This window comes from Haliotis rubra, unplaced genomic scaffold, assembly GCF_003918875.1.
Source record: "Haliotis rubra isolate DU_JTF1 unplaced genomic scaffold, ASM391887v1 Scf907, whole genome shotgun sequence".
In the NCBI taxonomy this organism is placed as follows: Eukaryota; Metazoa; Mollusca; class Gastropoda; order Lepetellida; family Haliotidae; genus Haliotis; species Haliotis rubra.
This window is the reverse complement of record NW_025767643.1, coordinates 217,995-233,514: the sequence shown is the minus strand read 5'-3', so window position 1 is coordinate 233,514 and position 15,520 is coordinate 217,995. Positions and strand designations below refer to the sequence as shown.

The following is a 15,520-nucleotide window of genomic DNA, read 5'->3' as shown; positions in this document are numbered from 1 at the left end:
ATAAAATGAAAATATGTCTGCACATGTTTGTACATAAATGTATCTGTCAGTCCATGGAAACTAAAGTATAACGGTTATAGATCCATAGGATAGATACGTATCAGTTAAGATCGCCACATTGTATTTGGATAGAAGCAAGCTTCTCGGAGACAAACTGTAAACGTATCGACCTTTTTACGAGTATTGTTCCGGATACTGTCATGGCCGGTTGGAAATATGCAGGTTTCGGTAATCAAAACCTATGACCATGGATACAAAGTTTCTCATAATATGTCGGGTGGGACTACAATTAGTTGACTTCGCACAAACTGTGTGACAAATTCGTCGGTTCGAATCCGATGTGTATTTGAAAGTTACAAAGTTTCTTTGTCACATGGTGAGGAAAACAGCACATTTGACAATTAACATGTGAAAACACTTGGCCACTCGTTAAGTACCAAAGCAAACAGCAGACAGCAATATGGCACAAATAATTTTATAGATACCGTTAGTCGCTACCCAGTCACTGTTCCAAAGAGACCACAAAGCTCGGTAGTTTGAGGAACATTTTATTATATTTCATAAAAGTATATATGAAAAGTAAATAGTGCATCTGGTATGATCTGAAATCATTAATTTCATCTTCAAAGGCTAATGTGTAATGCCAGGATCAAGACAGACATAACAACAACCGTATCAATAACGGGTGTTGGTAACAGTAATCACCAACCACGGCAACATGTGACACGAAAGCCCTGTGTTGTGCATGTTGGCACGTGACATGAACGCGCTGTGGTGTGCATGTTGGCACGTGACATGAACGCCCTGTCGTGTGCATGTCGGCACGAGACATGAACGCGCTGTGGTGTGCATGTTGGCACGTGCGGCCGTCAGATAACGATAGTGAATCAGTGGTTAACACTGCAATGCAATATGTTAAAAAGTTCCAAAGCGACAATAAATACAGACAAAAGAATGATATCAAAATAACCCACATGAATACAAAGGTACTCCGTGCAAAATATGGATAATATCATTTTATACAAAATCGTAGGGTAAATATTAAGGTAGGTATTATCACAAAGTCTGGAATCAAGTATGTAAATATTTGTTCATTGTAACGCCATGCATGACATATTGCAACCGAAACTAACATTTTAAATTGAATTGAATTGAATGTTACTCTTTGAGAGCACAAATCCAGTTAACTGTACACAATTCCTAAACGTAAAAACACATGAATGTATGCTGATAATGGTGTGAGTCTGAACACTGCGCATTCTTTATAAACGTAAAAACAGTTTACTGAAACAGACTACTGATCTGAACTGTATACTGTGTAATTCAAGCAGCTTTTGCTCAATAAACACCAAACCAAAAGGACCGCAATAAGATGAATGTATATGAACAACTATGAGTTCAACATACAGTCACACAAAACACATTCACATGACTCCTGTCATTCTGAAGCCGCCTCTGACTCCAGGAATCATCACATTATATCTCTCTCTTACTTCCTGAGTGGCTAAACTTTTGATGCAAACTTAGATATAGTGACATATTCCTTAGATGGTGTCATTTCTAAGACTTACAAAGAATTTACACATTTCCGGATGAACGAACACTTGTATTTACATGTAACCGTGAAAGTAATCGCCCGTAGGTTTTAGTATCCGGTTTGATGGTGTCCGTACTATAGAGTGTTCACTGTATTATAAGTATAGAGTGTTCTAATCTTTAATACCCCAGACAGAGTGACCGCTGTTTTAAAAGACATGGATGTCGTCTCACAAAGGGGTTTGATGAAGTGTGTATAGTGAGAATTAACTCTTGATATTCTCTGTTTGGATGTAGAATTCCGCATTTGTTCTTTCAAATTCATCTAATGGATCTTCTGGGTCACTTTCATCGAAGAAGTTGTCATCATCACTTGATGTTAAGTCCAGATCGAGGTCATCAAAATTAAACGTCGACAGCGACAATCCGTCATCTTTAAAAAGAATAAGAAAACAAAGAAGTATGTATTAAGGCCTGTAAGTAGGTCACGGCACTTCGCGAGACCTTAGTACTCCCGGCGACAAACGACGTACACTTGGTCCTGTCTAGTAAAGTCATATTTGGAGGTCACGCAATTTGGAATCAGAACTGGTTCTTGAATATACGCTTATCACCGGAAATCTTGTGGTACCGGAAGTAAGCTGGGCCCCGTCCCGCATATCGCAAGTTGGCGCGCTAAGGGAACCGGGAGTAGCGCTCAGCGCTTACAAGACCTATAGAATGAGTGACCAGAAGGTGAAACGTCATTGTCTGCAAGTTGCAACCCAATACTACATATATCCCTCTAGTGCAAACATTGGGTATAACAACACAGCAATGTTCTCATCCAGATTTCATACCAAGTGATGGTCATCTATCCATACAAGTAGCATTTAGCCGCCAGTGCGACCACTGCCTGCCATTTAATCGAAAGCATGGGATTTTGAGGCATTGCGCTCGACGTACGGAATCAGAATGGAAGTATTTCATCGATGTAGCAAAATTTGTTTCAAACCAAAATGAACGATATATTTCTGTCAGTCGTAGATTAATTTAGCAGTACTCATTGGTTAATGTATGCATATTTAAATCATACTTACCGTCAATAGAAATATCCCAATCGTCATCTTCAGCTGAAAGATAAATGAAGACTTGTATAATAGACATTATGATACAGATAGAGGTAATCACAGGTGAGTGTTGTGTAAGCCTTGAGTTTTTCTTTTACCCATTCATATAATTGCCACCACTATGTTGCCTTCTAAGACCAAAGGAATAGATCATCGAGATCTACTGATCTGTCGTTGACCTATTAGATTTGTCGTTAAAACACCCATGCTTGAAACCGTATTATAATTGTGTCATTCTTAAATAGAGATAGGGGAGGTGGGGTAGCCTAGTGGTTAAAGCGTTGGCTCGTCACGCCGAAGACCAGGGTTCGAATCCCCACACGGGTACAATGTGTGAAGCCCATTTCTGGTGTCGTTTCCGTGATGTTGCTGGAATATTGCTAAAAGCGGCGTAAAACCAAACTCAGTTAGTCAGTTAAATAGAGATATCAATATAGAGATATAGTTTAGTTTTAGGCCACTTTTAGCAATATTCTAGCACTGCAAGGGACACTAGAAATGGTCTTCATACATTGTACCCATGTGGGGAATCGAACCCGGGTCTTCGGCGTGACGAGCAAACGCTATAACCACTAGGCTAGGCTACCCCACTGCCCCCATTGTAGGTGGAACTTTAGTGATATCAGACTGACTGAGTTTAGTTTTACGCCGCTTTTAGCAATATTCTAGCAATATCACGGCGGGGGACACCAGAAATGGGCTTAACACATTGTGCCCATGTGGGGAATCGAACCCGGGTCTTCGGCGTGACGAGCAAACGCTATAACCACTAGGCTAGGCTACCCCACTGACCCCATTGTAGTTGGAACTTTAGTGATATCAGAAGGTAATGATCAGTGAATAGCTTGAATTAGCAATAATAAAACTAGACATTGACAAGTAGTTACCGATGTCCACATCTGCTTCATCGTTTACCACGTGGTTAGCATTCTCGCGAACTGCCTCTTCAGCAACAGCTTGTAATGTTGGCACACCAGCCTCTGTGTCAGCGTTGGAAGTAGCATCTTGCTCTTCATGGAAAGAAACATCGTCAGTGTCTATACCTGTGAGGAAGGATAACGATATATTTCATAACTAGATCATAGGCACACTATTGTTTTGCTATTAAAGATCACATATACTCTAGGGGGGTACAAATACATAAATCACTAATAGGCATCGTTATTAATGGAACCCCGTCATTAAAACTACTCATTTCGATCTTAATTAACTTAAATCGACCTTTTTGACAACAGTGCACAATTCTCACCCGCGAACGAAATTTCAACCAATCAGAGCGGCGCGTCTCTGTGACGTCATATAAGGAATATCTATGGGGGTTGATGCAGAATTCAAGTACATTTTCAGGGGGTAAATTATCTTGTTTACAAGTTTGTATAAACCTGAAATCGTGACAACTGTTGTGAAAAATTAAAGCTATATGTCTCACAATCTACTGTCATTTGATTTTGCCTCCTGCTTTGCCTAGTTTCAGAGTTACAACTTGTTTTCGTAGACGATTCTGTCAAAATCGCTTGGTGTCTTGTCATGTAAAAATATGACGTCTATTACGTATGATATTAAAAATTGACATTTGATTTATTTGAATCCGTAAACTAAACAACCCTACTTTGCCATTGCTAGAAGCATCTGAAAATTTACTTGGGTAAATAGGTACATACAGCTTTAGCACACAGAAACTGCCTATATGTATTTCTTATGCAACAATGAAGTTCTGTTTGTATTCTCAAAACAGTGTCGGCCCATAAGTTTTCACATGCAATTAAAATTGCATGCAATACAGCAATTAATACTCCCTTGTTATAACCCGTGTTATAAACCTTCACATGGTATTGTCATCATTCACTTGATGGTCAGTTAATGAAATTATAACAGGTATAATTAGTGGTAACACCACTTAGATAACCCGACAAAGGTTCCCATTTGGCATTTCGTGTGTCTGGAGTATATGCTCAACATTATAAACGTCGATCAAAGGATTAACCGATAACACGCTGATTGATTAATTAGTTTTATCTTGCACAGCGGATTTGTCAAAAGGTAGTGTTTGCGTATGTAGATTTACTAATTTATACTGAATACACTCTGTCGTGTCTGTGTCTGCGTAAAAACAACGTCCTTCTAACCGCCAATACATTGATTGATTGCTCATTATTGCCTAACTAAATTACTTTTTTCCAAAGAAAGGCGGACATTATGCAGTTGCTATCTTGGGTGACCAATGAGACTATACCTGAAACGATATGTCACCTTTTCGTATATTAGACTGTTAAAAGACACATCACTTGGAACAGCTGCAGATGAATGGCATATCACTCGTTTTTGGTGGATATTGATGGATACATTCCTCGAACAAGGTAATAGCCTGACATTGTTCCTATAACTTTAATCTGTTTTAATTTTAATATTTGCATTTTGTTTTTAATCATTTGTCGTAGCATTCAACAGAATCATTGTTTTCGCCGTGAAGTGTAATGAGACAGACAACATACACTAGGGCGTGTGTGCGAATTATGATTCACATTGGCAAACTATAAAATGTCTAGATATTACAGTCCAGTTATAAATTCACTATAAGTATCAGCAGATTGTCTGCTTTTTATTTAGTTTCAAAATGCATACAAGTATGATAATAAACTAATTAGGATTATAAGACCCAAAATAAAGACGTACATTGACTAGTATCTACATACTGGTGAGTGGACGTTAACCACGTGAATGTAGCAAGACATTTATCGCGCAGTATCTCCACCTCGCTTCCGTGGAAGAAATCGTTATGCTATAAGTTGTGTCAGGCAAAATCCTTTTGGTCGTGATTTAAATACATATTTAACTACGAGTAGAAAGTAGTTTTGATTTTCTAACTTGATGAAAACAAACCATAATCTCATTAATTCTAACAGACTTTAGCCCATGACTTTACGATTTTCAAAAATGGCGGCGCCCTGTCGCGAACATCCGCCAGTCTGAGGATAAATGCTATTTAGGTTTGTTTTCACCGAGTTACAAAATCAAAACTACTTTCTACTGGAAGTAAAATATGTATTTGATTGATGGCCAATAGGATTTTGCATGACATAGCTTATATCATAACAATTTCTCTCGTGGAAACGAGGTGGGTGTCAATATAATACTACTAACAGTATTATTGTCACTCTGACCACAACCTCGCTTCCGAGGAAGAAATCGTTATGTTACAAGTTCTGTCATGGACAATCTTTATGGTCATCAATCATATACATATTTTACTACAACTAGTAAGTAGTTTTGATTCTTTAACTTCCATGAAGCGATCTGAACACAAGTAAGATATCGTTTCAGGCTTCCCCAACGCTCGCTTCGCACTCACAAACATAACCCATTTAGCACGAACCGCGGGGTCCTGTGGAAATCTGTGCATGGTGACACCATTGCCCGACCCCTAGGAGCAATTGACGACAACGCAACGATTCGGCATGTCTTCGTTGATGTTGAGAAATCATCAAAATGACGAGCTTGCTACACACTTTCTATACAACTAACTGAAAATCCTTCCTCATATGACGTCACTGCAGTGCTCTTGCGACAGAGTTACGTAACCTGTCTGTGGTTTCGTTGGCGGGCGAGAGTGAAGCAGGCGACTTTTTGCAACTGTTAATCGCTCGGTATTAATTAACCACAAGTTTTCTAAGAATGAATTTGGTGTTCCGCATAAGACTAACCACAAATCTTTCATATGTAATAGTTAAAAGAGTACAAAAAACAAAGTTTATTTGTTCTTTAAGAGAACTTCTGAAGTGTCATTTGGAAGTTACGATGGTCGGAGAAGATAGATTTATGGATATATGACATTTGTGTTACAACGAATACAAAATAAAGACGTTGTATAACCGTAGAAGTATTCCCAAGTGCTCATTAGCTGGGTCGATGGCTAAAACAAATATACATTGTATGACATACTAATTGATTCCTTTTCTGGATTCGAATGCTAGTTAAGTGAATTATATTCATACGTTTCACACATGTTTGTGTTCTTTTTCCAACATTCATGTATGTGAAAAAAACGCATTCGTGATGTATTTGGATTTATAGAAATTCTGTGTACCACCGTTCACTTCTACTCACCGTTCACCACAGGAAGTTCAAGTGTGTTAGTTGGTTCTTCACGAGTGGGGCTGTCGTCTTTGGTATCTGGTACTACAAATGACAACACAAATATTTTAGATACAATGTCATTTTCTCTGTTGTCACCATTAATAAAGTTATTCTTATTATTAACGTAGAACATGATGATTATTGTACTCTACCCTTCTTTCTCTGACGTCTCTTGCAGGATCCACAAAGTGTGAACAGATTCCCAATTCTCCAGAAGATGGTTAAGGGTAGGGGAAAAGGCGGTTTGTTCTCATATTCCACCATAAGTCGACATTTTTGCCAGGACCAGATTTCATCAGCTTTCTGGCGCACATCTTCATAAATGTTGCTGGAAAAGATATCTGTATGCAAACATAGCGGAAACGTACATTATAGACAAATGCAATTGTTCTCCAACAAAATATACACTAGACGCCAAAAGAGACGTTACCCTCTTACCTTTGTGAATTAATGAAAAACTATCAAAGATATTTTAGAATGATTTAGTTTACAAGAATGCTTAACAACACAGCTTTATGCAAAAAGCTTCACGAAAAAGAAATCTCAAATGCATTTATATTTGGGTGAAATGCAATAGTTAAATTGTCCTATATTCGTCCATACCGAAATAAACCAATAATAGTGATTTTGATGTCCAAAAGAAAGGTTAAAATAATATTCTGCTTTGGGACAATGATAAACCATTTAAAGTCACCATTTTTCAACTATTAAAACAAGAAACAACTCTTGTAGAGTGTGTAAAATTGTAAATTAATCATTCCTATGATTTCATTCTGTTAAAACATTTTCTGCTGATTTGCATTAGTGAAAACAAGTAAATTGTGTCTTTGATATTGTGAAAACATGTTTAGGAATATCTACAATTATCTGTGCTAACATTTTTGCTTGCAAAGTAACATTTTGCCATTTCCATTTTAACATAGCAATGTCAATCGCCAAAACGCAGCAATATTCAAACAGTATTTACATCCATTTCACATGCAGAATGATTCTCTAGGGTATAAAGAGACCATAGAAGACATAATCTGATACACAAGTACGAGAAATATGCCACGATTAACAGCTGAAGGGAGGGAAAGAGCCATTGGGATGATGCAGATGGGGTCGACATACAATGCTGTTGCCAACGCCCACGGATGCCATCGTATCATGGTTATAAGACTTATTCAGGGCTTCAGACAGACTGGGGTCACCGTAGACAGACCAGAAAGTGGACGTCCACGCATCACAACGCCAGCTGAAGATAGGTACCTCCGTCATAAAGGAAGGAGGGTAACGTTTCTTTGGTCGTTTAGTGTACATGATGATGTTACGATATGCCAGGAATTGTATACATAAAAACTTTCTTATTTATTTTCTCATTTGCGACTGGAAACCCACAACATAACTCACGACCAGTACCTGCAGTCTTTGTGAAATATCCCTGTACACCATAAACAATCAGATTAAATCTGATTGCCAAGCCAGTTTGTAAAACGAATGGATGCGTTCATTTGGAATTCTTGAAACAGGAATTGCAGGTCAGTTATTGCTGCGTGTCACTGTTAAACCATACAGTCGCTCTTAGATCGGTAACAAGTACACTTTACTACGGTTATGATAATCTTAAAGGGACAAGTAACCTTAGTTGCCGAAAGATGCTAAAAAGTTAATAGTCACATGACTTATCCCACCGGGTACCTAGTGTCGGCTGGGTGAATAGAGGCAAGTTTAGTTGAACCTACTTGCCTAAGGCGAGACCACATGTAGTGGTCTCCGCGCCCAACGGTGCTTAACGTCAACTGATTTGTGACCTGAGCTTTACGCACAGGACCACACACCACCAAGGTGTAAGCGTGTTTGCTATAAACATGTTTTACTGTACAACTGACTGGTACCTCCAGTTCGATAGCGTCACAGGTGTCTACGAGTAACGTCCGGTTCCAGATTTGAGCTTTGACATCCCGCAGCATCACTGGCTTACGTCCGTTATGTGCAATGATTATGAGGGATCGACAACGACAACATAACATCCGACTACTTGGGAATAGGCAAGGTTAGAAGGGTGGGTAGGTTATAATGAAATGACGATATGTTTAGTAAGAGAATATCAATAAGCTTACTTCTAAAGAGAAAACCACAGAAGAAAAACATACTTGAATAAAGCAATAAGAATGTTCAACAATAGGATGTTGGTCATGAGTAGGTAAATAGCCGTGAAATATGGAACCAAGAGCTTTCCCATCTCCGTTGGGCAGTTTGGAGGGATGCATCCTTCACCTGTAAAATTAAAACAATCGTAACTTCCATAAATAGGACTTATTAACAGAAATATGCTGATGGACTCTATGATATAGTAACAATAAACTAATTATATACTTTAATGGCTTTCGATCAAAGTTTGACGCCTTGAAACGAAAGTTAGGTGACAGGGAGTGGAGAAATGTATCATAAATGCCATACTTTGACTCGTTGACATTTTAAGGATAAAAATATAAAGAAAGCGTGAAATCTCAGCGCTGACCGGTCAGACCATCCCGGACGTAAACAAATAGGCAGCAATAGAAACCAACTGTACTAAAGTTGTTTACTGGCTATGATTATTGCAAAAGTGCTTAGTGAGCGGTGCAACTGAAATAACACGGTTTCAGAATATATAGTTCCTGATATGTATGGTTTCAGATAAAAAAAATTCCGACCTGATAAGCGACGTTGGACGTCACAGATTTAGAAATGCCTACAGCTACGATTTAGTGGCTGCTTGTGTTGGCCATTAATATTCAAGCCAGCTATTGGGTAAAGACTCGGTATCAAACAAGTGACCAAGCCCGGTCACCCGACCCATCAACTCAAAGGTTTCGGGGAGCCAGTCCTCACATGGACGCACACCTAGAACATGCAATGACTCTTGTTCACGATTATTAATAAACTTGCCAAATCATTTTATTGGTACACTCTACACACCTGCGATCTCTTCAAAGAACAACTCTCCAAATATCTGCCAAAATGCCTTTCTCGGTATAGCCAGAACAAAACCGATCGACCAGGATGCATTTGGGTAGAGAATGGCTTCAGTAGCAACAGCATAGGAACCAATGGCCACAAATATGATGACAAGAAATGGAACCAAATCTGCTACCTGTAGAAAAATAATAATAGGATGAGAATTCTCTTAATACTGAACATAAATGATGCAATGTTTTAATGAGAACATAATCAAATGATAACATTCCGGAAAGTGGAACTGTTGGGAAACTAATGAAAATGTGATGATAAATGACAGAAAAAGATTTCATATGTACCATTCTGAAGACCATGTAAATCATTGGTCCGATTGTTTTGCTGGGGGTACATGCTTGAAGAAGTCTCCAGAAGAAACACATGAAGTTGATGCTGAGGAACACGCGTCCATAACTGTATGTGTCTGCAAACCACCGCAGGGTATATCCAATGATGAATCCTAAGATGCACAAGCTGTCCAGTATGTTCCATATGTCCTGGAAATAGATCCCTGCATATTTCCGTACCAAATGGAGACCGGAAGATAAACTTTCAAGGCATGTTTTCTTCCTTTGGCGTTTCTTTTTTCTTGCCATCTCTCTTCTTTCCACTGCGAATTGGAGGATCTGTAACACATGGCTCCGATATGTCACAGTCGATATGTTATCATTAACGAATTAGGTGGTGTGCGAGCTATCTAAGGCGTTGCGCCAGTAAGCAAAAGGTGCCTGGATCGATCCCCACTTGTGACCGGGTGTAAAAACCTTAGAGCTAACATTACTTGCAGGCTCTTTCAGCGTTGTAATAACCTCTAGTGTGCATTACACAACCCTGTACATTTAAAAGAACCCACTCATCCGATGGTAGATGATCAGATGGTGGACACACGAACACGTGCAGACACCTCGTTGAATACTCCCCAGGGAGTCCAGTTGTTTAACACAATGCCAGAAGAAACTATATCCGTTCATTACGGGAACACTCCAGCGCCATGGGTACGTACCAGGTGCGTGGATATGCGCTATATATATCCTATAATAATAATAACAATAATACTCATATTTTAATAATAACTCGACATGAGCCACACATGTCACAACGTGGAAGTTAATTTAACTTAAAGAAAACAATAATAACTTGGGATATTCAAGCGACAGAACTCTTTCCATAATTTACCATATTCGACAATGTCATCTTCAGCTGGACCTAATACATTCAAGAGATTAAAATCGTGTTTACCTGTATGATCTCCTCGATTGTAAATGCCACCATCCATACTAACAGTGGTATTTCCCAGTTCCACTTCGCATCAAACGTCAGAACAACAAGCAGCAGGTGGGCATATAGTCCCAGAAAAACACAGTAGATGATCTGTTGAAATACACATCGTTAACACTTACTCACAAACATTTCACAGATATGCCTTACTTCTAAACTGAGCAAACTTCATTTCGACATATTTCGAATACATTTCCACTGATTATATGAATAATGAATAATTGCACAAACCAGACTCAAGATGTACTTCACAACAGGCGTTGAATAAAAGTTCCCAAATCTCTTGCAGGCTGATGTGCAGCTTGTACAGCATGGTTGTTTCCTGGAAGTTAATGTATTATTTATATGAGTAAAAGAGTCTGCACTTTATCGATTTAAAAACAACAACACCTAATTGACATATTAACAAACCCAAAGTAACTACTTTACCATTTACATTAAGCTGTAAAGGGATTAAGATTTCTTCATATGTAATTGACGGTATTGGCATAATGTGTACATAGACACAACATAGATTGGCTGATATTAATAATTTGAAACGTTTAGCATATCCTGCAAACAAACAAATCTCCTACTGTGAATCCTTGTCCTCTATTCCGTGCTTCTGATGGTTCAGTTTTGGAGCTGTTTTTGTATTAGATCCAATGAGGACCCACATCAAGAGTGGCATCACTGTACATAGCACAATCTGAAAGAAAATACCGTTTCAAATATGGTGAAGAGGTTTCTGCTTACAATAGTATGTATTTTAGACACATTCATGCATTACTAATATTGTAATAAGATGCGACTTGTCTGATGAAGCAAATAAGCAATCTAGTGTCTCACCTCAATGTTACCATAAGTAACACATCCAAAAACAAACTCTCGATCTTCAGGCAAAAGTTACATTGATTTGATTTGGCAGTTCAACTGATTTTATCAACAAATCAGAAACGAAGGGTGTTACAGATTGTATGTCATCCATTATTCAATTAAATTGTTTTTACAAAATGTATATATTATTGAAAGATGTTTTGGAATTTCAAAATTAAACTTAAAACTAACTCTCCAGTTCGATGTTTTCTTTGGAATATCTCCCATCCACTTTGAAAAGGTGTAGTATGTCATTCCTTCACTCCGAAAGACACCGAGGTTTTGTTTCTCAAAGGCAAGGGCCAAGAAATCTATATTCCAGATGTTCTTCTTAGTGTTTCTCTCCACTAACTCCACAGTTTTATCTTTGTCATTTCTATAACACGCATCCATTAATCCAATCGTGTGTGCCTTGTACAGGCTGCAAAAACACAAAACATCTGTAAACGTTATAAGAAGAATATTTTAATAAATATAATCAATGACATAGAAAGACAAAACTAATGTTTGAAAGGTATATAGTGGTGAGTATTTAGAACTGTTTGGTAGAATTAGCAAAACTGTATCTTACTTGGCGCTCTCTTCTCTCATTGCTTTCTTTCTGTTGTTGAAAGTCTTTTGTGCAACTGTAGACAAGATGGTTCCTCCAACTAGTGCGGACACTACGATATCCTGTACAAAAATGTAAAATAGCTTTGTCCTCTTATCCTGTTTACATAAAACATATTTTCACAACTATACCCAGCAGCAAAAAAACGTCAGTACGAATTCAAAATAAGATAGGCACTGTAATCCAATCATTACAGAAATGGACATAATAAGCTGATCAAAACCATGTTTTGTGTGCAATATCCTGACACATCAATGAATAACTCAGCACAATTCCAAGACATTACGTGAACGTTTGCAGTCCATTCAGACTCTTGAGTTCAGTATCTAGTGTGACCACCACGAGCGGCAATAACTGCAGTACAGCGTTTATGCATGGAGTGCACCAATCGATTGATGAAGGCCATTTGCACCTGGAACCACACTCTGAAAAAGGCCTGGCGCAATAAATCGGCTGTGTTCGGCCTTGGTATGACATTATTTCGTCTCCTCTGAATTTCATCCCAAAGATGTTCAATTGGGTATAAATTAGGACTAAGGGCTGGCCACTGCATAATGTTGACACCGTTCTGCTGTAGGAAGTCTCGTGTAGCTCTAGCAGTATGGGTCCGGGTGTTATCATGCTGGAAAATGTTGTTCCGGTGACGTGCGAAATGTGGTATGACGTGAGGTCTGAGAGCTTGGTCGATGTAGCGCACCGCTGTGATGCCGCTTCCTCTCCCTGGACCAAGGTTCTGGAATACCACAGGACCCACTCTCTGGTTCAGGCCTATTTCACCCCATACTTGCACTTCCCAATTAGTCTCTTTCCATTCTGATTAACGCTGGCCACGTCGTCGCCATATTTTTGTTCTGCCATCTGCAGTCGATACGCAGTACCGACTCTAAACTGGGAAGAGAACAGTTCTCCATTGCCTGGAACGGTCCAAGAATAGGCACAGTGTCTGTACCACTGTCTCATGATCCTGACAAAAGTCCATTAAATTGCCTGAGGTATTGCTTGACAGTCAGCTTGCAGACACTGGACGAGTTGTTGCCTATCAGATTTCCATTGACGTGATAAATTAAGGTTCTGGGATTCAGACTGATTCAATCTTTATATCCTGCTTGCAGCATATCCACAGTTTTTCTCATTATTCCAAAGCCTGTATCTGTAATTTTCTATTTTCAACCGGAATATTTTTCTGTCACCATTCTCCCAAACACAACAAAAGTGTTGGGCAGTCAAAAGCCATATTTTATTTTTAGGAAAGGGATGTCAAGTGCTCAATATGTTATCTCACTTCGTGTGTGTTTAGTTAAAGAAATATAGCCACGAGAATATGGAATGGTACATTGCAGATGTTCCCATACCTGTTTCAATGAATAATATAATGATCGAATGTGTTGTATCACACTCAAAATCACCACGGTAATATGTTTAAAACAATATTTGCACATTGTGGTTTATGGAAGTAATAAAATATCTCAGCAATGCTTCAAAAAGCATGGGCAAGCCGAACGACTGCAATGTGACAAGTATACATTGCTCTACGAAATCCGTCACATTCTGTTAAAATAACCAAATATATCTAATTAAACCTTCGTACCTTCCCACGTTTCCAAAAGACCCGAGCTAGGTCATTCCTGTTGGTTAGAACTGCCCACAAGAACCACTGGCGATACACCTGCTGCATCTTCAAGGTCTCATCAGTCTAAACAATAGAGAACCATCTATTACTATCACATTTTGACAAAGACATTTCTACATTGTACTAACATGTTTTGCTATGGCGAGATTAACTCTGTTAATGACTGTGTGTGATTTTATGAGTGAGTGTCATACCTTTTCATTTGCATTATTGGATGAGTACCTATAAAATGTACCTACCTCTTGTTCATTTGCTTCATCGCTATTTCATTATTGGATAATGTATGTACCCATAAAATGTTCCTACTTATTGTTCATGTGCTTGGTCGCCATGCCATTATTGGATGATGTATGTACCCATAAAATGTTCCTACTTATTGTTCATGTTCTTCATCGCCATGCCATTATTGGATGATGTATGTACCTATAAAATGTTCCTACTTATTGTTCATGTGCTTCATCGCCATGCCATTATTGGATGATGTATGTACCCATAAAATGTTCCTACTTATTGTTCATGTTCTTCATCGCCATGCCATTATTGGATGATGTATGTACCTATAAAATGTTCCTACTTATTGTTCATGTTCTTCATCGCCATGCCATTATTGGATGATGTATGTACCCATAAAATGTTCCTACTTATTGTTCATGTTCTTCATCGCCATGCCATTATTGGATGATGTATGTACCCATAAAATGTACCTACTTCTTGTTCATATGCGTCATTGCCAGCACCCATGATGTATGTACCTATCAAATGTGTCATTGCCAGCACCCATGAGACAACTACGTGGAACAAATCTTTGTACGATCTTCTCAGAAAATGTTGCTAGGATTTCTTTCCGAGTGTCGGACACCTGTTGAACAATACATTTGATAGATTACGGCGTTCTCCTATATGTATCCATGAGTAATGATAAGAATTATAAGATTTAGTGTTTAGAAAAAAATCATTTTGGATCACCTGGCGTTTTGTAATTCAGTGAAACATTGTCTGACACACAGTCCCCTGTATTTGATTGAATTACTCACTCCCAAATCGTCCTGGAACGCTTTCGTTTCTGTACTATTCTCGCCATCTCCATCTTCTTCCGAACTCTTTGAAAGAATCTTCTACAACATAAACAAACTTGGTTAAGTCCTCTGGCGTAGAAAATACACAGAATCCCACCTAGATAATTTTATATATCGCCACAAGTCAATTAAAGTTGCAATACTTCAAGGTTTGATTATTTCTACTTTTATCAACGAGGGTTTATTCTTAGATTTCGAAAGGCACGCGGGTCATATATTTTATGTATCCAATACCATTTTCAAAGATCATTTCAATTCCTAGCATGACCAAGTTGGCGTTTGGGTAAATCATCAAAATACCAACATGCATTTT

At 38.5% G+C, this 15,520-nt stretch overlaps 1 protein-coding gene across 3 annotated transcripts in view; it reads right to left on the bottom strand.

Annotated features, from left to right (window-relative positions):
• Nucleotides 1-535: 535 nt before the first annotated feature.
• Nucleotides 536-15,520, bottom strand: part of LOC124264062 (transient receptor potential cation channel subfamily M member 4-like) — a 33,790-nt gene continuing 18,805 nt past the window's right edge. For 2 of the 3 annotated variants that reach the window (XM_046698780.1, XM_046698781.1), the window contains exons 23-39: nt 15,166-15,246; nt 14,909-14,990; nt 14,840-14,868; nt 14,090-14,194; nt 12,463-12,563; nt 12,084-12,312; nt 11,612-11,724; nt 11,268-11,358; nt 10,998-11,129; nt 10,061-10,384; nt 9,723-9,897; nt 8,915-9,038; nt 6,932-7,107; nt 6,750-6,821; nt 3,533-3,688; nt 2,616-2,648; nt 536-1,969 (exon numbers count right to left, since the gene is read on the bottom strand). In XM_046698780.1, the coding sequence (XP_046554736.1) occupies nt 1,803-1,969; nt 2,616-2,648; nt 3,533-3,688; nt 6,750-6,821; nt 6,932-7,107; nt 8,915-9,038; nt 9,723-9,897; nt 10,061-10,384; nt 10,998-11,129; nt 11,268-11,358; nt 11,612-11,724; nt 12,084-12,312; nt 12,463-12,563; nt 14,090-14,194; nt 14,840-14,868; nt 14,909-14,990; nt 15,166-15,246 (2,190 nt within the window). In that variant the 3' untranslated portion in view covers nt 536-1,802. The remainder of the gene's footprint in view (nt 1,970-2,615; nt 2,649-3,532; nt 3,689-6,749; nt 6,822-6,931; nt 7,108-8,914; nt 9,039-9,722; nt 9,898-10,060; nt 10,385-10,997; nt 11,130-11,267; nt 11,359-11,611; nt 11,725-12,083; nt 12,313-12,462; nt 12,564-14,089; nt 14,195-14,839; nt 14,869-14,908; nt 14,991-15,165; nt 15,247-15,520) is intronic. The other variant, XM_046698782.1, reaches the window with a different exon arrangement.